Genomic DNA, 23681 nt, shown 5'->3' on the forward strand with positions numbered 1-23681 from the left:
CTGCTTTCGACCGCACCGATCCGCCGTTTTGGGACTGTCCTCTCCCCCGCCCCCGTGAAGGGGATTTGGGCACAGGAGGTGGGTTGCCAAGGCAGCGCATTCTTTCCCGGGTGCCCGGGATGCAGCCAGAATCCGGGCTGGCGACGGGGCTTCGGGGCTTCCTCCCCCGCCCGCCCGTCCCCCCGTCCCCCCGGCATCCAGGGCTTCGTTATTCGCCCTCCGCGAGGGCAATGAAGAGGCTACCTGGATATCCCCCTTCCTGCCCCAAGTCGGGGGAAGGCCCCTCCTTGGCTATGAAGATGGAGCATGCCACTCAGAGCCAGGGATGACAGCTGACACTGTGACCACCCCCCCGCAAACAACCCACCCCCTTTCCCAGTGCCTGAGGATGCGGGGCAGCTTGAGGTTGATTTCACGGCGCTGTAACTTTGCTCCTCTCGGGCTTTATCCACCCACCCCCCCTTTTAGGGTGCAGCTTCAAGGCCGTGACCCCTTGCCCCATACGACACTGTGATCAGCCAGGTAGTGAACTGGAATGTATGTTTATATGCGGAATGAGGAGACGATGGATGAGCACGAAGGCGGTGAAGTGCATTATCCTGTGTGGCTAGGCCAGCTTGCACATGTTGCTCAGCGGCAGCACGAAACAGTCCTGTGGTACCAGCAAGACTAATACATTGGTGGTGGCAGATGATTGTACCGTCTAAAGTCCACTTTGTCAGTGCACAGCGATGCTAAGCTGGCAGGTTTCTGGTCATGCTCTGGGAAGGGGGAGGATGGAGGCAGAGCATGGTCTGCAAGATTATTGTACAAGGAAGCCAAATTCTTAGCCTTTTATCCCAGGTTAAATAAACCACAAGACACATTAAGGTCTTTTTTGGTGTTGACAAATGGCAATGCAGTCTTCCTGCTGCTGTTAGCTTTACACAATACGATCACATACTGCACTTTTTGGACTTGGTTGCAATTTGGCCTATTTTTTTCTTTTTTCTTCATTCTCATGGGTATATAGGTGACAGCTTGTGCACTGGATGATGTGGACTGTATGTAGCCCAGGAAAGCTTATTCTGCATAAACCTTTTGCTCTGAAGGTGTGACAAGACGCTTCTGTTTTCAGGCCTTAGGAAGGGTGGGTGGGGTGAGGGTGTTTAACATGGGAAGCATAGTGTCTGCTAGGTGTGACTGGGGGAGTATTGGGCTCGGGGGGGGGGCGCAAAAGGAACAAAAGAGAGATTTGGGGTGCAATCAAACTGTTTAAATGTGGGTAAGCTGCCTGCTGAATTCACGAGGCTGGTTAAAGGACAGTTCAAATCTAACACTGGATATCTACAGTAAAATGAGAATTTCGGCTTACAATTGCCATGGAGAACAGAGAGCCAGGGTGGCTTTTATTCCAGGTTCATTAATCTGAAGTAAAAGCATGCATGCTGTGTGTGTGTGTGTGTGTGGGAGAGAGAGAGAGAGAAGCAGCTTCTTATTCATAATCACTATCACAAAATGCCACAGCTGCTCCATAAATACAATATCCTTCAAAAGGTTGTATTTCCCCCATCCCAAATTTACTATCTTTGGTACTCTGATGCTCCACATACAAAGGGGTGGTCAGCATATGTTAATAGATGCATCCTGATTTGCATTTGTCAGTCTTGTGTATGCACCCAATTTGAGGAGAAGGATTAGGTACCGCTTGGAATTTACCTGCCCCAAAGGATAAAGGGCTGATTCTGCATGGTTTGGACAAATCAGGAGTGATGGGGTAGGCAGTGGGGGGGCAGGTTTGGGGGCAATTGCCCATGGGCTGCTGGGATTGTAAAATCCAGCATCTATTGGGGTAAGCAATATGTGGTCCTCCAAATGTAGGACTACAGTTCCCATTACCCGTCAACGATTGGCAGTGCTGACTAGGGCTAATGGAAGCCGAAGACCCACAGTGTCTGAAAGGTCATCACCTTCCCACGCTTTACTGCCCCTGATGGAGTCTAAGCGCCATGTGGAAGAATCGTAGACATGGACAACTCCCGATGTGACAGGGGTGTGTGTTCCCAAACACTGCTTGTGGTTCGGGCTTAACTACTTCCTGTCGTGAGGATTCCCCAGGTTCCCCCCAGAACCTGATCTCCACCTCAAGCAAAGAGACCTCCTTTTGGATTAATTTCTGCCAAGCAATTGGAAAGACAGATAGCTGGGCCAGTAAAAGGGACCTGGCAGCCCAGTCCCACAGTAATGAGGTTTGGGAATTATAAGTGGCAGCCCCTGAGAATGCAGACCCTCCGAAATAAGGTGTCTGTTTCTGTGACATTCTTGCAACTTTTCCACAGGGCTTATTATTGCTGCTCTAAACTGATGCCTTTCTGCAGGACACATGACAGCCAGCAGGCCTTGCTAATTCATTTTTTTAAGCCACATCCCCCAAGCTTTCTGGGGGGTGGGTACCCTAGTCAAGCAGAGTATGGATAGGTCTTCCCCTTAAATTCTTCCTGCTGCATTTGCCCCAATTCTCAGATTCTGCTTGTTTCCCCTGCCTTCTTCAGCCTCGGGTACGGTTTCCGTGGAAACCTTGAGCATAGGCTGTTGCCATGGGAACACGAAGGGATTTTAAGGGGAAGGAGATAGGCCTGGGAGTTGGACAGAAGAGAAGGAGGGAGGTGAAAAGAAGCTTCCTCCCTCCCTCAAATATCCATTTCACAAGGAGATGCGGAACTCCTCAAATACAGAAAGATATTTCTAGATCAAACATATCTCTGCATGTATCAGCATCGTCCCGGCTATCCTTCACCCATTTTCCTTCCCACCCTTTCCAAGACTCCTCTGAGACTTTCAGTCAAGCCTTCCCTCGTTCTTCCCTCGCCCCATTTATTTCACTCCCTTTGTGGACCTTGGTCTGACTTTCCACTCAGGGTAGTTTGGGCTGTTGGCCCGTTGCTGTGGGGATAAGCATTGACCCAGGAAACTGTGCCAGGTGAACTGATATCTTATTCAGGTGTCAAGTGACTGAGAATTGACAGGGTCTCTTTATCTCCATGGACCATTTGGTGATGCAGTGGAAATTCCTAGAAGAAAAACAGAATCCAGTGGTTAAAATATGGTTACATACACTAAATCATATCTATGTTAATAAAGCCAGAATAAAACTGGGCTGGGTTATCACCTTTTATGGTGCAATCATCTGCTTTTGTATTCAGAAGTAAGTCCCACTGAGTTCAGTAAGGTGGGTATTAGACTGCAGCCTTGTACACTTTATTATTTCTTACTAAGACTGTAAACACATATTGAAGTCTGGGGAAAGTGGCATAATTTGCATTTTAGTTGCAACCTTCCCGAGACTCAGGTGGCTGGTGCTTTTAGGTGTGCTCCCAGATTGGGAAGAGGAATAGAATCTAGAAATCTACACTTATCCTGCTTCTGGGGGGGCAACTATTGCTATTCTGCATCTCAGCCCAGTAAATGCATGAGGGAAGGGAGGGAGCTGCCTCTCCTCATGTATTTAGTGGACAGTGATGTTGAATGCCAGAATAGAGCTATTGTATGACAGAAAAAGGGAAAACTAGGTTGTGAAACTCAGTGACAAACTGTAACTCTGACCCTACAAACATGTATCAGTTTTACACCAGATTAACTGTTATGGCTTCTGCCAAAGAATTCAGGGAATCAGTGAAAGTACTGAAGATTCTGTTAGAAATCCTGAGCTGACCCCATTCTCATTCACAGCACTGCAATTCCCAGAATTCCTTGGCTACAGGAAATGACTTAAATGAATTTAAATGTGTGATGTATGAGTGGAGCCGGCTGGAGCTGGGGGTCAGACTAGATGGCCTGGAAGATCCCTTCTGACTCGCTCTGTTTCTGTGTAGAACATCCATATAAGAATGTGGATGTTCTAAGGTGCAGGCCAGTGCATCTTCGGACAGCAAAAATTCTTACATTTCCCAGCTTTCCCCAGCCAGAACGGTTAGCTAGGGAATGCTGGGAGTTGAAGGTTTGAACATACTTAGGAAACTTGCTCAGCTGGCTCCAGGAAGCCCATCAGTGAACCTGAAGTGAGAGTCTAGTCCTAATGCGTTAAAAGGTTGTGCTGTAATCCTACCCATCACTTTCAGGCTTAATGTATCCTTCACCTCACCCAGTAGAGTGGCCACGGTTGGCCAACCGCCTGTCCTCACCTGGGAGTCGGAGCCACCAGGACAGTCCTGACAAGATGCAGTTGCAAAACAACTGGTCATCCTCCAGGGCTCTTTGGTTGGTGCACTGCGCTTTATTAAATTAATGAGCCTGGCGTTAACTGCCGAATAGATTTTTTTTATGGGAATTTTTTGGGGTGTTATTTATTATTTCCAAAGCCAAGTAGTAAAATTTTATGGTTACTGGTTGGAGTCAAACTTGTGCCACTGATACTTGCTTAATTGTCAGGCTGGGCTGGGCATTGGCTAAGCTTTCCTAAAATACAACGTTCAAATTGTCTGGGGTAATTTCCCCTCATGTGCTGAAATTCTAGTGCGCTGGGCTTGCGGTATCAAGGAACTGCCTGCACAGTGCTGTCTCCAGGATTGGGGGAGTTCTTAGTGCCCCCTGAACTTTCAGAAGGAACAGAGAAGCTTGAGTGAGACCATTGGCTCCTCCAGCCCTGTATCGTCCACCGGAACATCCCTGGTTTCAGGCACGGATCCCTGCTGGTCCACTCTGGAGATGCACCTGCGGCTGAATCTGGACATGGTCTCTGCAGCTACTCTGAGTGCCTTCATCCCTGAGGTGGGGAGTCAACTCTTCTTAGGTGTTTCAGGCACTCAGAAAAGGGCAGTGCAGGTCAAGTGCCAGGCCCCGTCAATGCCCTTCTTGCTGCCTTTCGGAGTCAGATATAACCCCAGGTCTGCAAAGCATTCCTTTCTCCTGTCTCGGTTCTCCCTGCATTTTTGGTGCTGTGGATTCCGTACCCAGAGCAAAATCACAACTGAAATGAACTGCACTATTTTCTAGGACTGGGTGTTCTTGACTAGATTCTGCTTCCTTTCTGACTATGGGCGTCTGGACTTCCAGTTCCGCTACCCAGAGGTATAGTTCTACATTTTAATCATATTCCACTTTCAGTTATATTCCTGCCCTAGCCACCTGTTTTACAGCCTGCAGAATCCTAACCTTTTATCTCCTATGAAACATGTTTGCAGTCCCAGAGTCAATAGCGCTGCTATTCTAACGGCCCCTTTCTCTTCGAAGGCCAAATGCTGCCAGAACATCCTCCTCTACTTTGACGATCCTTCGCAATGGCCCTCGGTCTACAAAAAGGGCAATAAGGTCAGTTCGATTGGCCGTTCAGTTTCAAATGGACCCTCTCTCTCTTTGAAGTGCTGAATTTCTTTCAGGGGAGCCGTTCCTGCTGTTCCGAGCATTCCTCATATTATGCTAGGCATTCACATGACTGTCATTGTACACGTAAGCTGAAGTGGAACCTACATGATAGACTGATACTAGTTTTTATTTTAAAAATGTATATGCTGCCCATCATCGCGAGGGATCCCAGGGCTATGTACCAACAATAATAACAACAACAGAATAATGTCCCACCTTTCTACCTAAAAATGGCTCTCAAGGTGGCTTGAAATTGAAAGGATCCAATGGTATTTGTGAGGGGGGGGGGCAGATGGCTATGATGACCATTAAACCAGATTGAACCTGTAGTGCAGAAATGCCCAGTTCAAATCCTATCTCAACATAAAGCTTCATTCCTCTTCATACTTACTTGGGAGTAAGCTCCGTGGCTGAGTGAGTGTGACTTAGCTAGGATTATACTGCATGTAGGCATAGGGCGAGCTGCTATCTCAGCTTTAGGACTTTCCACAGTCCTATGCAGTATAGGGATGATAATATGCAGGGGTGTTGCATGGATTTCTGAGAGAATCTATGCATAGCAATATGAACACTAAAAAACACTGTGTTTATGTTTATTCTTACATGCATGCAGGTAAACTGATAGAATAATAGTAATAGCAATCCTAATAGTGATCATGGTGATGATGATGGGTTTCTTATTACAGGCTGTGGCTTTTTCCAGTCAGCAATTTCCTAATAGCAAAACTGCTTTTAAATTTGAAAGGGCTGAGATGTTGAAATTTCTCTCCAAGTCGGTTTAAATCAGAGCGTGTCAGGTTGAGCTTTTGCAGTTTCTTCTGCTTAGAGGGATGCACGGGGAAAACATTCGTAGGAGCTACAAAGCTGCAACAAATTTGCATATTTCAGCTGCACATAATTGACATAATTTCCATGATGATAGTCCCTGTCAGGGAGCAGCTGGATCCCTTTCTTGTGTGATGTAATTTGTGTGCTTTCTGGTGTGAGATTAGATGTGGCAGTTCCGGAGATATGAGCATCAGCTATCAGCATCGGCTCGTTAAGGCTCAGCGATGAAAAGTGTTTGCTCACAAATGTTCCTATTGCCAGAGAAGTTAATTTAAGGTCTGTTTCTCAATGTGTGAAGAAAGCTGCCATAAGGGGTTGTGGGCAGTTGCTAGGGGAAACCATGGATTCCTCCGTGCCTGCCTTCTGTCAGCAAACCATTGCCACATATGCCTTATGGCCAGGAGCTTCTTGCACAATTTGGCTGGAATAGCAAAGTTGCACTGGGTATAAGAGGGGAGACTAGTTTTTAGCAGTAATTCCCAACCCGCATCCTGAGACATGGCAGTGTAGCATAAGTGGACTGCCCAGGCATTTGGCTGAGTCATAGGCAACTGTTGAGTCAGAGCCAGGAATCAGGAACCGGAGCCAGGAATCAGGAACCGGAGCCAACAATGAAGGCCGGGCGTTAGAACAAATGAGAACCAGGAAAAACTACTGGTGTCTGCACTAAATCCCGTCCTGAGCCAGAGAGTCTTCTGCAGTCCTTCCTCTTGAAGAGAGCCGGTCGAGGCCTGCATAAACTCCTGGAATCCTTGGCACACTGAGAGCCAGTGTGGTGCAGTGGTTAAGAGCACGGGACTGGGACTCAGACGACCTGGGTTCGAGTCCCCGCTCAGCCATGGAGCCAACGGGGTGCCTTTGGGCCAGTCACAGACTCTCAGTCCAACCTACCTCACAGGGTTGTTGTTGTTGTGGGGATAAGATGGAGGAGGAGATGTAAGCTGCCTTGAGCCCTTTGTAGGAAAAAGGCAGGATAGAAATCGGAAAGTAAATAAATAAACAAACTAACTTCTGGAGCCCCATCTTCTTGGTAGGGTCTGCCAAGGACACCTGTATGGGAAGCCCACTCTGTCGCAGTCTATTGACCAGTAGTTTGAACAGCATCAGCTGGTGAAGTCCAGCTGTGATTGCAATTTCCAATACAGTGCCACAGCTTCTTGCTGCTGGTGTTGGCCTGCACTGACCGCTGCCCGTAAGCCTGCACTTTGCCTGTGACCCTCTTGAACCCAGAAGTGACCCCTGGAGTCCGTGGCCAACTGAGCTGAGATGTTTCCTCTGCCCAGTGGGGACCTTCCAATCTGTCGCCCTGGTGGTGCATCCCAAGAGACAGCGTTGTATAAAGTGGTGGGATCCTGCTGCATTGTGTCGCAAGAAATACATCATCTAAACCACTGAAGCCTCATTTGAGATCAAAACCCCACCCACAACACAGTCTTTCTCCTGAATCTCTGCATGTTCGGTGCACTGGTGCAGCTTCCACTGAGAGAGGATAATTCTGCCCAGCTTTTGCATGGGGTATGATTGGAGCTTTTATTATCTCAAAGGACGCTTCCACCACATCCCTGCATGCCCTCTGTTCTGGGCGCTCTTCATTCCAGGGATATTCACAGACCAGTGATGCATGCAGGGACAGAAAAGGCGAGCTCAACTGCAGTGGGAAAAATTTATTCTTTCATGCACTAAACCTTTTGGGGTGTACAAATGAACTGTGTCTCCAATTTTAGTTCAGAGAATGAAAACTGTGCGACCATTAAAAATACAGAAGCTGTGCCCAGTTTGGGCTGGGGTTTTTAATCCCATTTCTCTTTTTTCCCCCCTCCTAGGACTGCTTGATGAAAGAGTCGGTGATCCGCCCAGAGAATAATCAGGTGATTAACCTGACAACTCAGTACGCTTGGTCCGGATGCAAGGTGGGTCCCTCTACCAGTTCCAAGAGAGCTACAAACACTCTCCAGCTTTTTACTCCATTCCAGACAATGTTTTTGCTTTCTTCCCCGTAAATGAAAAGGCACTCCTATTTAATTTATTCACGTTGAGACCTATCTCAAAGGCCCTGCTTGTGGGTCAACATCATCAGACAAGAATGCATAACTTATTAAAGAACTTATGGAACTAAGTTAGGGGATTATCCAGAACAAATAGGTGTGCAAATGGCTGCCTGCATTTCTTCCCTATGTATCGTCAACTTTTCTACTCCTGTAGCATTCCAGCTGTGTAGCAGGCAGGACCTGCTGATGATAGCACACTTACCTGGGGGCAGAGGTAAATGTAACAGTGGTGCAGGTGGATAATTTCAGTTTCTGGACTTTTGGAGGGCACAATGGGCTGGGTGTGGCAGTCTCTTGATCTGATCCTGTGCTTAATTTCTACTTGCTTCAGAATGCAGCAAGTCACACCCGAATGGCCCCTTTGAACTGGAAAAGAGAAGTCATTCGGGAGCACTCTTCTCATTTCTCCTTTGCTGCCACGTCGCTGATCTCCTTTCTGCTTTATCTTGCCTAGCTGGTGACTGAGAATTCGGTGCGGTACTTGAGCTGTGCCAGTGGCAGGAGCTTCCGCTCGGTCCGCGAGCGCTGGTGGTACGTGGCGCTCAGCAAGTGTGGGGTGAGTGCGCCCGTTTCCCCTGCAGCTCTGCCTGGAGCCCCTTGCCTGAGACCCCCAGCGACGGTTGGCTGCTTTCTCCCCAGGGTGATGGGCTGGAGCTGGAATATGAGATGATTCTGACCAATGGCAAATCATTCTGGACACGTCACTTCTCGGCGGATGAGTTTGGTAAGTATTTTCCTGCTTGGCTTGGTTCTCTCCCACCAGGTTGACCTGTGTGAATGTCAGGTTTCGAAACTGGTAGGGGGTAACAAGCTGGCAGAAAGAGAGAGTGAGAGAAAAAAATTGATCATTTACAATGGATTTATACTTTTCTAGGGACATGATTTTACATTATATTGTATTTTAAGGATTTTAATCTTTTTCAACTGCCCAGCGTTCTCCGTGAATGGTGCAGAAATGAGAGGGCTCCAGCAAAGGTTGGGGGAGATTCCTTGAGCGACCTATTCTTAATCATTGAGCATTCTGGCTGGGGATGATAGGAGATGAAGTCCAAGCACATGGGAGCAGGATGGAGTATGGGCTGAGTGCGGGTAGTTGTAGAATCACGGGTTGTCATGTAATGTGAACCCAGCCAAGAAAACAAACCATGGTAAACAACCCCGAATTCAGCACCCAGCCACAAACTATGCGTTCACTTCTTGGGTTGCTTGTAGGGGTAGCATGGAAGGAATAATTGGGCAGGTAGTTAGAATCACCCAGCAACACCAGCACCCCAACATCAGCAGTATCCTTGAACCTCCAAATGGGAAAAGGGGGACACTCCACCCCCGGGGCGAGGGTGCTTCCAGTGTGTCCCTGCTCTTCTCTTCTCAGGCATTCTGGAGACGGACATCACTTTCCTGCTTATCTTCATCCTGATCCTCGTCATTTCTTGCTACTTTGGCTGTGAGTACAAAGCGAGCCCAGTTTCGATGCAGCTTGATCAGTCCTGCTTGCATCCCATTGAATGGGATCACGTTGGTGTTTCCAGTCCCAGGAACACAAATGCCCTTCTTCTAAAGAGCTACAGGGCAGAGTGACCAGTCTGTGTTCTGTCACTGCTTACTACCTTTTTCCTTGCTGCAGAAAACTGCAGGGGGGAAAGGGCAGAATTCCGACTAGTGCCTCTGGCAGTCCCCTTCTGGAAGCACCCATGATTTCCCGTCTGGGCCTTCTTCACACAGCCAGACCCCAAGACCCTTCCCCAGGTGCCCCTGCCAAATGAACCCAGCAGATGGCCACGCAGGAGGGCCTTTTCTATGGTGATGCTCTACCTGTAGAATGCCTGCCCACAGCAGCTCATCCGGTGCCTACATTGTGCATTTTTCTGCACAAAGCAAAGATCCTCTTGTTCTCTTGGGCATTTTAAGAATAGCTTGCAGCATCTTTAAATAGATTTTTAGCACCTTCATCCTCACCTGCTGGTTTTATTCTGCGCTGCTGGTAGTTTTATCTGACTAGGGCACAACCCAAGCGGGATGCTTGTAAGTCTCCAAATTAGGAGAATTACAGGCATCCTATGCCGGGTGGATTTCTGTCTGCCTGCTCCCCCAGCTCTGCAAAGCTGGTAGGTGTCTGATTTCAGTCATTTAACTGCAGCCTTTCGGACAGGGAGTTGGAACAACGACCCCATTCTCTTCCCGTCCCTGCCCCTCTGGAATGCCCCCTTTTACAAAGGTGTTTTCCGACCAGGGAAATGCGGCTGGTGTGGTTCTTACATTCTGGCTGCAGGAGGGAGAGGATGGGGGTCCAGGTGCGGATCTCCCGGTCCAGTGTCAGGGCTGTATCTCTCCCCTTGGATCTGGGCACCTGAAAAATCCTGTGGCCCCCTGAATGCATTCTAAGGGGCCATAGGACCGCTCCATTGCTTTATATCGCTCTAGGACCACTTTTTGTTGTGGGCTTTCAATTTGCATGCTGTCCAGGCCACGCGGCACAGGTCTTTGGCAGGGCACTGCTAGGCACGCACCACTGCAGCTGGTCCTGGGAGCCCTAGTGAGCCTCAGGGATGAGGGCACCATTTTTTTTTGTCCTCCTTGGCTAATTGCCATGCCATCGAGGATGCGGCTGGAGAGGGAAGGGCCATTCCTACCTTCCCCACCTACTGAAGCAGCCCTGCCCAAACCCTTCCCCACCCCGTGAGTTGCTGCTCCTTCCAGCGCTTCCTCCACGCGGCAATTAAGCCTAGAAAAAAACCTTCCATTGGTGTCAGACAGCTGAAGGTTTTTCAATTTGAAGAGACTTGAATGAGATATTAATTGGTTGAATTGATTTGTTATTAAGTAGTTTGAAAACACAATAAATAATTATCCTGCCCTCCAAATAAAAGCTACTTTTCTTCCCGCCACCACCCCTCCAACATGGAATGCAGGCTCTGGGGCCAAGAATAAGATGATTCGTGTTTCCTGAACTTGCAAGGGGAGGAGATAAGTTGGGGTTCACTGAGAAATGTCACTTCCCTAACTCCAGGCTGTTGGGAGGTGAAGAAGGGAGGCGCCCTTGTCGTGTGCCAGTGCTGGAGAAAGTCAGGAATGATTACACTTTCTGACAATCTTTCCCTACTCTTCACTTCTTTTTGTTCCCCCTCAGATCTGTTGAAGGGACGGCAACTTCTCCACACGACATATAAGATGTTCATGACAGCAGCTGGAGTTGAGGGTGAGCCTGGACTGGAAGGACAGTCAGTCAGTTTTCAAGAACCTGAAAAATACCACAGAAATCATCCGTCGTATTGCTTACTCTGCACCAAGGAAATATGTATTGCGGGGGCTTGTATTCAGTGGAAGGATCAGCAGGGTTTCTGTAAATCTGCTTATTTTGCATCATTTATTGTGCTGCTGCTACTTTTGAGGGAAAGCAAAAAGTGATCTGCATCTTTTCTGACCATTGGGAGTTCTCTGGCTCTGCCCCATGTCTTCTGATGGTATATCTACAATACCACCGTAAATTGATGGAAAACCTATACAGACGTCAAAGAATCCTTTGGAGCTGTAGCTGTTGACAGACTTCTCCTCAAGACCTGCCCCTCCTCTAATTCTCAGGGACCTGTTGAGGGAGAAGAAATGTCGATTAAGACCTTTTTATCTCTCATGTGAATTTGTTGAGGGAGCTCCCAGGCTTTTCCCACATGTGTTCAAGCTTCCTTCACATATCGAAGGGCTAAATTTAATTTAATTTATATTATTTATTGAGTTTATGATGGTTGTGAGCCACCCTGAGGCTTCGGCGAATGGGGCGGCATATAAATCTCCTAAATTAAATAAATAAATAAATAAATAAATGGGAAGCCTTCTTCAAAATTTTGCATTCCACACTGAATAACCAATTCAGGTTGCAGAATGCTGTTAGAAGGTGCTCACATTTTCATATTAGTAAACACTGAACGATGATGAATTTTAGCACTTTGATTCAAGCTTCAATTATTGTCAATTCCTTTGGCAGGTGAGGGTGGGTGACAGAGGGGGACAAGAGGGGGGGCCTGAGAGAGATAGGAATTCGAATGCTCAAATAGCCAACCTTGCAGTTCGAAAGCCTGCAAATGCAGGTAGAGAAAAAGGAACCACTCAGTGGACAGGTAGCAGCGTCCCGTGCACCTCGGTGTTTAGTCATGCTGGCCACGTGTCCACGGAGACTGTCTGCGGACAAACGCCGGCTCCCTCGGCCGGGAAACGGAGATGAGCAGCGCCCCCTAGAGTCAGGCATGACTGGACTTAATGTCAAGGGGAAACCTTTACTTTAACCTTTTTATAGTTGGTGAACAAATTCCAGCAGGAGAGAGCAGTGTGACAAACAGTCACCCTGTCCTTTTTCTAGCTCAGTTACACACTTTTCACTTATAATTTCTTCTCTCCTCAGTTCTCAGTCTGATGTTCTTCTGCATATATTGGGGCCAGTATGCAAGTGATGGTATTGGGAAAGGCAGTCTCAAGATCTTGGGTAGGTACCGCAGAATGAAGGAATGCATGCAGTGAATGTTCCCACATACAGCCCAGTTCACATCTTGACTGGCGCTTATTGATTGTATTCCTACGGTCCTTCAGAAGAAATCAAGGAGTGTTGGTATTGTTACTTTAACATGTCCTCCTCCACCTAATAGATCTATTCCTTACTCTCCAAAATGCAGGAAATCCCATATTATACAGCCCTCAGCATTTCCAGGTGCAGCTAGAAAATAGAAACATAGAAACAGAGCGAGTCAGAAGGGGTCTCCCGGGCCATCTAGTCTGACCCCCAGCTCCAGTCAGTTCCACTCATGACAGGCCTCCCATGGGCAAGTCATGGTAAGCCTGCCTGAAATTCTGTAGCGTTAACTTGACACTAATTAATTAATTAAAGGCTTGTGCTGCTTTTTAGGGGAAAAACATCTTAAGGCCACATTCAGCAAATTTTTAAAAAGGCAAGTTCCAATTAAGCAATGACACAACCAAAACTAAAAAATGAAATTAATAATTGAAGCCAAGTAGCAGCAGCTACACCATGACACCCAATAAAGTCCTAACTCAAGTATAAGCCAACACAAACAGGTAAATCTTTATGGCTCAGCCAAACACCTGTACTTTGGGAGGATATGAACTGGAACAGGACTGTACAAGAGGGAGGCCACTTCTACGAGAAGGCCCTGTCCTTGTTTCTATACAATTGCTTCGACAGCAGCAGGGCCTTTGATGTACATCTCGGGATGCAGTCAAACTGGCTGATACCAGCCCTTTAAACTGCTCTGCCAACCAGTATGATACAGGTGTTGCACAGGCCGGCTGCCCGGCATCGCCCGGCACTCAAGTGACCCTCTTCTGTACCAATTACAGCTTCTGAGCCATGTTTAAAGGTAGCCCCAAATAGAGATGCTTGCAATAATCCAACCTGAATGTCACTAGAGCATAGATAATTGCAGTCAGGTCTGTCCTTTTGAGATAGGGCGGCTGCTGGGACACCAGCTTAAGCTGACAAAAGGCACTCCTGGCCACTGCCTGAGCTCCACCAGATGCTGCTGAGTCAAAAAGAATCACAAATCTCCCAAACTAAATTGTTGGCCCTTCAGGGGAGTCTAGGAAACATCTGGAAACCTCTGCACACTTCACTGCCATCACCTAATCTAGGGCAAGTGCCTGTAATGCTCGGACCCTTCTGAATCCCTTAGCCCAGAACGACCTTTCTAATGCCCCGGACTGATCTTCTCCTTCTCTCCCCCTCCATCGACCCTCCAGCCAAGCTCCTCTTCTCCATCAGCTTCCTGATCTTCCTCTTGATGCTCATCCTGCTGGGAAAAGGATTCACAGTCACAAGGTACCCGTGTGGCTGAAGGAGGATGCCTATTTCTGTGTGCCGAGGGCTCTTCCTGCATGAGATGTCTGGGCGAGGATGCTGAAGACGGAGGGAGATTTGGGGTTAAGGAGGAAGGAAAGGCTGCACTCTTTCTCTGCCTACCAGTTCTTTGGCCCAAGGCACCCCAAATGGCTTGGGTCGGTGTGGTGGACTAGAGGTGTCTTTACTTGGGCAAAAGTGTTCTTCCAACTTAGGCACTCTTCGTTTAGCTAATTTCGGACTCTGGACCTTAGCGGCTTGGGTGTCTCACCTCTGAATGTGATGAGCGTTCCAGCTCAACTTAGATGGTACGGCTTATTCTGCCACGTGTGGCTTAGGTTTTTGTCAGTCCTGCCCTGGAAGGCTGATGGACAATTTGGAACAAAAAAAAATAAAAGACAAAAGGAGGAAGTGGGGAAGCTCTTCTCCCACTCTGCTGAATTCCAAAATGCTGTTTTCTAATGGCATTCGGGCTCGTTTGTATGTAATGTATAATTAGACTCCTTTAAGATGTACAAGGACTTGATTTCCTGGGCCTCTTAGTATGGCCAGTCAGGAAGCTGTGCAGCTACTGCATCTTGTCTTTGATTGCTTAAGAAATCAAACTCAAAATCAAAGAAAAAACTCTTCTAAGAAAAACTGCAGAAGTGGCATGGAAATGTGAGAAGGGTCACATGTTGAAGAGTTTTTATCTGGACCCACCAGCTCCATGAATATCTGGGGAAAAGGCAGGGCGATTGCACATGAAGTCCTCATCTGGAAACAGCTGCTTTGTAGTGCTGGGGATGTTGGGAATGTGGGGCTTCCGAAGAGAGGGGGCTGCAGGGACACCCTTTAGCGGCATGAAGACAAAGCAGCAGGTGCGGAAATGGAGACTGAAGGCAGGAGAAGAGGCCTTTTCTGTAAGTTTCCCCTCCTTACTTATCTCTAGGGGAAACTGCTAACAGAAAGGCTTTAAAAGCTGAACAGTGTATGATCTGTGGAGTGAAAGCAGCCTCCAAATCGCCGGTCTGCAGACCGTGCAGTATTTATCTCTCCGTCGCAAGGCTGCCCCTTCCCCCTGCAGGCGAATCCGCTGCATTGCAAGGAAAGTGGCAAGGCTTCTGGAGGATGCTGAAAGGCATGGCCAGCGCCTGGTGTTGGAGGGCCCCGGACAAAGCCCCCTGCAGGGGCGTTCTTCTCACTGCTCCGTCCCTCCTCTTTCATGTCATGCCACCCTTCCCTTGCCTGGCAGCCAAGCATCTCGGGGCAGGGGCCATGGTGCAGTGGGGGGGCCTGGGGGGGGGGGTCCCAAGCACAAAGGCAGTGTGCGAAGAAGACCACCCAGGGCTGGAGCCCCGATTCTTTCATCTGGAGCCCCAACTCTCTGTCTCTTGCATCTGACCCTCCCCTCCATTAGCTGGCTTTTTGCTCACCTGTACTTCACCTCCTGCTGTCTCCAACTTTTAACCTTTCTGCCTGGGTATTTTCCCCCCTGAAATCAAACTCCCTCCTGTCCATAAATCCCTTTTTACAATCAGGAGACAAAAGACACACCGCTGACTTTGGCCATATCCAAACCAGCACGTGCAGATGCAAACTTTTTCTTGTGCTGTGGCTTTGAAAAGAGAATTAAAAAGGAAGGAGGATCTGGAAGATCAAGTGCTCAGACTAAGCTCGCTGCCCCACCGGCTGCTCCCCAGATCTTCTGGGACGACCACTCAGAATTCACTGGGGACGGGCCGTTCAGAGGGGCTGCAGTGGAAGGGGAAGAAGTGTGGAGGCTGCAGCCGCCATGCGGAGAGGGAACTTCCTGAGAGCTTTGTGCTTCCTTTCCCTCCAACCCGAGCTCATGGGCTCCCTGTTTTTCAGGGGCCGGATCAGCCACACTGGCTCTATCAAGCTTTCCGTGTACATGACGCTGTACACCATCACACACGTTGTGCTCTTCATCTATGAGGCCGAGGTGAGTCTCCTGCCCAGCCCTGCTGCTTTGAGACCTTCCGCTGCATAACCTGAATCATCCATCCTCCCACCAGATTCCACATAAGAGGGCTGAAGCCGGCTCTTTGGCTACATCGGCTGTGGGGTCAAGGATGCTTGCTTCCCACCCTGCTCATCACACCAGGGAGGGCTAACGGAAGCTCATTTGTTTCTAAATCGCTTGCCCAATGAGCTTGAGAAATTTAAATTCCCTCAAGTCCTGCTCCTGCTTTCCCAAATCTATTTCTGACCATGTGCTCAGGATCTTCCTCCCCTACAGAACCATCATAGCTCAGCTATCAAAAAGGAAAGCTGAGCCTTCTCTTTCGGGGACGGGAATGGAGAAGGAGCCACGCTCCCCAGCAAAGCACATCCTTAGGGTCCAGAATGGTCCCAGTTCAGTCTCTGCCATTTGCCGGGAAAGGACTGGGTAGACCGGAAAGCTGCAGCCAGTCAGAGCAGACACACTGGGCTACATGGGCAACGGATTTGATAGAATGTGGTGACTTCTTGTAAAGGCAAAGGCGGAGAACTGTACCCCCCACACTCAAAGGGCACTTTGGCTCAGCTCCCCAGTCCCAAAAGGCCGGCGCTACATCTGGTGTCGGCTGCAGCCCTCCGGCCTCCTTCCACATCCCTCACCCACTTCCTTCCCTCTGGGGCTCAGTTTTTCGATCAGGCACAGGTGCTGTACACGTACGAATCACCAGCTGGATACGGGCTGATCGCCCTGCAGTTCGTGGCTTACGTCTGGTTCTGCTATGCCATCCTGATCACGCTCAAACAGTTCCCAGAGAAGCAACCTTTCTACGTGCCCTTCTTTGCCGCTTACACCCTCTGGTGAGTGAATTTCAGAGGGAGGAAGGGGCAGGAAAACTGGCTTTGGGTGCCTTAGGCAAAGGTTAGAAGGACGTGGCTTCATGCCCCAAAGGCTTCTTCTCCTTTCGCTCCTAGGAGGCTAGATCAAAGTTTGCCACTAGACTGGCAGAAGGGCTGCCATGCTGGATAAATCGAAGGAGAAGCGAGGAAGGAGAACAAGGGACCGTGCCTGACGATTCAGGGTCCAGCATGATGCAGGCTGCATCTCCAAGGGGCAAGAAAGAGATGCTAGAAACTATGGGGGTGGGGGCAGAATTCTTCACGAAGCAGATTAGGGCAAGGGGGCAGGGGGAGGGGCATCTACCCCCACCCAATAATGGACAGTGTGGCCCATTTCCAAGCACTCGACAGCCTCTTGCTCTCTTGCAGGTTCTTCGCTGTCCCGGTGACTGCGCTGATCGCGAACTTCGGCATCCCCAAGTGGGCCCGAGAGAAAATAGTCAATGGCATCCAGCTGGGCATTCACCTTTATGCCCATGCAGTCTTTCTGGTGAGACTGCCAGCAGTTCCCCATGACCTTGGTGTACACCTAGCTCCCACTGCATGGGAGCCTTGTCTTTAAAAAGCGGGGGGAGGGGGGACACCCTGCAAATCTTATTACAGCTGCAGTCCTGGGAGAGGCACCCTGGACCTGCCTCCTGAGAGCGATTTTGGTCGTCAGGGCTACTCCTCAGAATCTTACTGCAGAGGGAAAATCCAAGGTTTCCACGTTTTTGCCCCATGGCTGGGAAAGTACTTATGGGAGGCCATCTTGATTGCAAAAAGGCCTTCAAGGAAAGATTGGATCTGGAGACCCCTATGGGCTTCATCCCAGCACTGATTTTAAAGAGTTAAGAGCCCCTTCTGTATAAGGTGCAGTTTAACTCTGTCTACTGATGAAAGGCCCTACCAAAAACTGGTTTACTATTTCTTTTTTAAAAAAGGAAAAAACCTTTTATATACCATTTACTAAGCTGGGGGCTAAACATTTATTTAGTGTTGAACCTCTCCATGGCCTCTAGATTGGCATTTTGAGTGCAGACTCTGTGGCCTTCCAGGTATTGTTGGATTACAGGTTCCATTATCCCTGATCATTAGTCATATCTGGAATTGATGGGAGCTAGGGTTCAACCACATCCAGAAGACCATGGGTTCCCCATGCAACCAAGATGGCATCTTGATCATTTGAGAGAATGCCTCTGTTTGATGATCTGCCCTTGAAGGCTTCCTTTCCATTGGCCAGTTTTTGTAATTGACTTCTATTTAGTGGAGGGAAGTCCTAATTTGAAGTTGGAGAGAGTGGTTGTTGTTAGTCGCGAAGTTGTGTCTGTCCCATCGCGACCCCATGGACGACATTCCTCCAGGCCTTCCTGTCCTCCACCATCCCCCACCCAAGCCCACACTGACTGCCCCAGTGACTCCATCCAGCCACCTCATCTTCTGCCGTCCCCTTCTTCTTTTGCTGTCAATCTTTCCCAGCATCAGGGTCTTCTCCAGGGAGTCCTTCCTTCTCGTTAGGTGGCCAAAGTATTTGAGCTTCATCTTCAGGATCTGGCCTTCTAAAGAGCAGTCGGGGTTGATCTCCTCTAGAACTGACTGGTCTGATCACCTTATGGTCCAAGGGACTCGCAGGAGTCTCCGCCAGCACCACAATTCGAAGGCCTCAATCCTTCGGCGTTCAGCCTTCCTTATGGTTCAGCTTTCACAGCCATACATTGCAACTGAGCTATGGGTAAATATTCCTGATGAGTACAAAAGCTTCTTCCCCTGAGCTCTAGAGTCCTTTACCAATGGTAATTTCTGAGTTCCAGCATGCCTTTACGAGTGTCTTGTTTGTCTAAAAAAGAATAGCAGAGGCAGTGATCTTCATGGGAAAATGCAATCCTATGCGAGCTTAGACTCGGTGGCTGAGGAATGCTGGGAACTGGGGAGCTTTCTTCTGTCTCAGCCTCCAGAGGATTGTGCCCCAGATTGCTTGCACACACCCTGACTGGGCACAGGAGGTGAAAGAAGAAGGGGCGGTCTCCTCCGGAGGAAGCGTGCACAGCCGAGCTTCCACCTGCTCACCCAGCTGGCTTCTTCTTCAGATTATGACGCGGCCCTCGGCAGCCAACAAGAACTTCCCTTACCACGTGCGGACGTCACAGATCGGGATTGTGGAAGAGGTGGTGGCGGGGTCCAAGTTCCCCCACCACGTGTACGGCAATGTCACTTTCATCAGCGACTCGGTGCCGAACTTCACCGAACTCTTCTCCATCCCGCAGAGCACAGGGAGCAGCACCAGCAACGTGAGAACCGGGGAGTCCTTGGGGTCCCCCCTCCCACTCTGCGTCCTGAGTTTGTGTTCTGCCACTGTTACGGATAGGTTTCTCCACGGGGTCTCTGACATCCCGGGGGGGGGGGGGCTGCACCTGGCTTGGCCTGGGATGGATGTGCTTGGGCTAGGTGGGTTTGCAGAGCCATGGTGGCTCGCCAGGTGCAGGTCGTCATAAGCTGGACATGCGCATTGTAGGCATGTCCTGAGCGGAGTCGGCTGGAGCCGGGGGTGAGAATAACGAATTACCAAGCTGCATCGCAGTCAAGCAGCTGCGCATCATGGCTTGCCAGGTGCTTGGGAAACCATGTTTTATTACTGTAGCCTCAGAGTTTTCCTGCACAAGGCCATCAGTCTGCTGTATCGACTCTTGGTCTTGTTGGAGACTTGAAATCAGAGCAGTGCCTGGAAAGCATCTCCTTTGCTGCTTTGCTGCGCATAACCTCTAGGTGGCACTGTGGGATAGCGGAACAATGCAGGTGCAAAAGTGAAGGGGAAAAAGCATTTCTTTCTTGCCTTTTCCAGAAAATACTACATTTCCCCTGCTGTAAAACAGCGCCGGCAACTTGCCAAAAGCGGTCTTTAGACACAGAAATGAAACTAGAGGGTCACAATTGTTGTCTAAACAAACTAAATAAAGAAATGAATAAATAAAGTTAGGGACTTAGTGTCCTGCAATGGCTGTGGGTTGGACCCAATGGCCTTCTGATCCCTTCCAATTCGGCTATTCTATGATTCTATAAGAACACATTGTTTCTAGTCTGGTACATACATTTTAATGAATGTATGTACTGACGTGTATGTAAATGCATGTATTTACGCATGTATGTGCATACTTATTTTAATGTATTCAGGATAAGTGATCCTTCCAAGGTAGTTTATAGTAGTCAGTAAAATCACATGATAAGATTATACCAAAGTAATATTAAAATATTAAAGCAACAGCAACACATAAATCAAACAAATCAGATAAAAATATCAGCAGCACATATGAATCACATTAAAATATTGGCCCCAGATAAAGCAGTTGACAGCACCATGAATCTTTCTCAAGTCAACTGGAATGAGAAAGGGGCTAGAGCCCATCTGGATTATTTATTTATTCATTTATTATATGAACTAGGCAGGCCTGTACTAAGCCTTATAAGCCCAAAGAACTGCTTTGTTCCCTCAGTACAATTGCAATCTGGTTTGTGGAGGGAAGCAGTGGTGGTTTTCCGGGGGGCGTTTTTTCACCCCTGCCAATGCTCACTCAGCTGTTCTTCTGCTTTTCCCCATCCAGCCCCGGAAACAGCTGGAGGAAACCTCGTCTGCCGATCGTAACCTGACCCCCAGCTGCGTGGTCACCACCTCAGAGCTGAGCGGTGCCCCTGTGCTGTTAAAACCCGCCCTGGGAAGTGAGAGCCAGCCACCGCCCTATCAGCTCCATGCACCCCAGCTTCACCAACACAATGGCTACACCGAGTATTTTAGCATGCACACCACCGGTGCTCGGCCTGTGTAGGGTCCTCTTCACTCTCCCGGTCCTTTGTGGCTTCCCTGCCTCCTCATTCCACATTTTCTGGGGCGTCCTGCCTCCCATCCCTCCCTGGTTTCTCTTCTGCCCCCTTCTTCCTAGTTCCCTCTGCCACCTTTTCTTTCCTTGGGTGCCCAATCATATCAGAGGGTTGATCTATCCCGTATCTCCCTGAATCCCGCCGAACGGCTCTTTTAGTGAGAGTACAGAGAAGCCAGGCGTATGGACTGCGATTCCTCTTCCCGTCGCTTGCCCACTTAGTAGGACAGAAGGAGCGAGTCCTCACGGTATGATACATTTGCTGTGCTCCCCCGTGAGAGGGACTTCAGCTGTCCACCTCTGGGAAGTTTTCCCTTGGGAGAAGCCAGAAACCAGGTGAACATGGGCAGTGATTCTCTCCTAGCTGTAGTTCATTTAGAGTGACAGGCCTTTTCCTGGAGACTGAGCAAGTCTTTCCCAACCACCTGTTTGATCAACCGATTTTCCCGTTGGATGCAGGCAGGAGAGGCTACAGACAGGCCGGCCCAGATGGGCCTTGTAATCATGCGTCCGCGCCCTTTTTGTGTCCCTTCCGTCTTACGCTGCCCTTCCCTTGCCCGCTCGCCTACAATGGCAAAAGGACTCTCCTCCATCCCTTTGCCCTGACCGCCTGGGGGTGATGGTGTTGCCCTCCCGGGGATGATGCCGTGGGTTCTGCCCCCTGATGACGGTGAATTTCTAAAATCCACCAGAGTGGGTTTTTTGCCAAAATAAAGAGAATTCTTGTGTTTCTATCTCATTGGGAAAGCATGTGACTGTTTTGGGGGAATCAGGCCGATGTGAAAAGGGGGAGAGCTATTTCCACGTGGTGACTGTAATTGTCCTCATGGATCCACTTAAAGAGGCTGTTAATCACAAAAGAGGATGGCCCAGGTGGGTCTGTCACTTGCCCCCCCCCCCCCGGGTGCTTGTGCGTGACTGTGAATTCCACACCTGGTTTTGAAGAGACAAATTAACCTCTGAGAAAGGACTAGGGAAACGCTCCAGATCTCAGCATCACTATGGTCACATTGCCTTAAAAATAGGTTGAAATTGGTAGTCTAGATGTGCCCTGATTAATTCACAATAGGACTGCTTCTTGCATTGCTGCAGGGTTGCCAATATGGCAACCAACTCTTGCAGCTGTGCCATTAACCACGACTTTATCAGCAGCGCTTCTGGTCTCTCGGTTGTGAATGCCCATTGATTTCTACACACCAAGTTGTGGCTAAATGTGAGAACCTACACTGCTTAGTCAGCATCCATAACCAGTGGAGATGGGGTGGGGTGGGGGAGATACCATCCACTTTTCTTCTCATGGTTCCCTCAAAATTCTGCCTGGAAAAGCTCTCCAATAATGATCCGTTTGTGGGGGCTGCTGTACGCGTGCTGATTTTGCCATTTTTCCTTCACATACTGCAGTAACCTTAAGAAAATGCCTCAGCCATTCTATAAATCCCATGATGAAACAATCACACAATCACTTCACTATGAGCAAAATTTATCATCATCATCTCTATACCGCCCATAGCCAAAGCTCTCTGGTTGGTTCACAACATTAAGTCACCCATCCACATTTCAACCTGGCCCAACCCCGCTTAGCTTCCTAGGTTAGGCAAGGACTCCACAAGGAATACCTGTGCAGTATTCACAAGTAAACCTTAAGCACTCCACAAGGAAAATACATCTGAGCAGCTAGATATGGGACCTTGCCAGAAGTTCTTTCTGTGAATTTCTTTTGGTTTTTTGTTTAGGCCTGCAAAAATGGGGGTGGAGGGTCAGTTGACACTCACCTGTACATGAGTGGTAAGTTTCATGCATCTTGATGACGCCAGGCGCCTTCAGCTAACACATACAGACTGGGTTCAAACGTAATGGGTTGAGTGTGGTTCGTTATTGAACTGTGACTAATGTGGATGCTGCGCGAGACAAGCACCCATGGGGTGAAGAGGGATTCCCTTGTTTACTTCCCTTGGCAAGTTGACTTGGGCAGAGCTGCTCTCACCTGGGCTGAAGGGAGACGGGGAGTCCCAAGGTGACTGCAGTAGGGAAGGAGTCACTCCAAGGGGATTGCTGCCAATGGGGGTGCCCAGCCATTCAGACTTTTGATGTACCTATCCAAACTCCCCCCCACCCCACTAATACACAATCTGCCAGTCTCAGATGAAGGGAACTCTTGCCACCTTCTCAGCTTCCTGCTGCTTGCAAGGTGGGGACGATACTGCTTTCAGAGGATCCAGACAAACAAATACACACAAGACATTAAAAGTTGCATGTGTGAAGTCCAGTGTAGAAAGGAACATTAGTGCTTCATCCCATCCCGTATTTCATGGAAGTAACGGCCTGCTTCTATTGCCTTTATTTTCATAAAGGAGAGCACCAATGCAAAGCAAGCTACTCAGTTCATATTCCTTGACACTGCAATAGTCGCTCCTCCCGTCATTTAAAAGCCAAGGTGGTGTACAGTTAAAGAAATAGTAGAAAAACATGATTATCTTACAAGATGGCATTAATATTTTAAAATATATTTCAGTAATGCAATGTATGAAATGACAGGCCAAGCTGCTACATGGCACCTTCATTTGCATGCACACTCGACTCATCAGGGAAGGTGGCTGAACCTGACAAGTCACAGTTGTAGCATCACCGGCAAGCGTTCTAAAAAGCAAATATGGGCGGCAAATTAGGAAAAGAAAACAGGCGTTGTTCCTAGTAAATGGTGACAGTTGGAGCATCCTTATTTATTTATATATTTATTTGATCATTAGCTTCATGCTCCCTTGTGAGGCGGGGAAAGCTTTTCTTTCCTCTAAACAGAAACCCATATAAATGCACATATGGTCGCTCCCGTTGCCAGGACAACCTTCCCGCCTCTAGAGCGTCGCTCTAGCCTCCAATTCCCACTAGCCTCTATGGTGTGTCTCGCCGATTTCCTTCCCGCGGAATCGAAGGAAAAGC

At 48.7% G+C, this 23681-nt stretch overlaps 1 protein-coding gene across 1 annotated transcript in view; it reads left to right on the forward strand.

The window, feature by feature from the left end:
* TMEM145 (transmembrane protein 145) overlaps positions 1-20791 on the forward strand; it is a 21188-nt gene extending 397 nt beyond the window's left edge. Inside the window, exons 2-15 of the mRNA XM_044435299.1 lie at positions 4972-5046; positions 5209-5286; positions 7992-8078; positions 8671-8772; positions 8856-8940; positions 9589-9660; positions 11344-11412; positions 12610-12690; positions 13959-14037; positions 15907-16000; positions 16685-16857; positions 17266-17386; positions 18963-19163; positions 20472-20791. Of these exons, the coding sequence (XP_044291234.1) occupies positions 4972-5046; positions 5209-5286; positions 7992-8078; positions 8671-8772; positions 8856-8940; positions 9589-9660; positions 11344-11412; positions 12610-12690; positions 13959-14037; positions 15907-16000; positions 16685-16857; positions 17266-17386; positions 18963-19163; positions 20472-20693 (1539 nt within the window). The 3' untranslated portion in view covers positions 20694-20791. The remainder of the gene's footprint in view (positions 1-4971; positions 5047-5208; positions 5287-7991; positions 8079-8670; positions 8773-8855; positions 8941-9588; positions 9661-11343; positions 11413-12609; positions 12691-13958; positions 14038-15906; positions 16001-16684; positions 16858-17265; positions 17387-18962; positions 19164-20471) is intronic.
* The last annotated feature ends 2890 nt before the right edge of the window (positions 20792-23681 follow it).

Source organism: Varanus komodoensis, unplaced genomic scaffold (genome assembly GCF_004798865.1).
Source record: "Varanus komodoensis strain SLA01 unplaced genomic scaffold, ASM479886v1 scaffold29_1, whole genome shotgun sequence".
Lineage (NCBI taxonomy): Eukaryota > Metazoa > Chordata > Lepidosauria > Squamata > Varanidae > Varanus > Varanus komodoensis.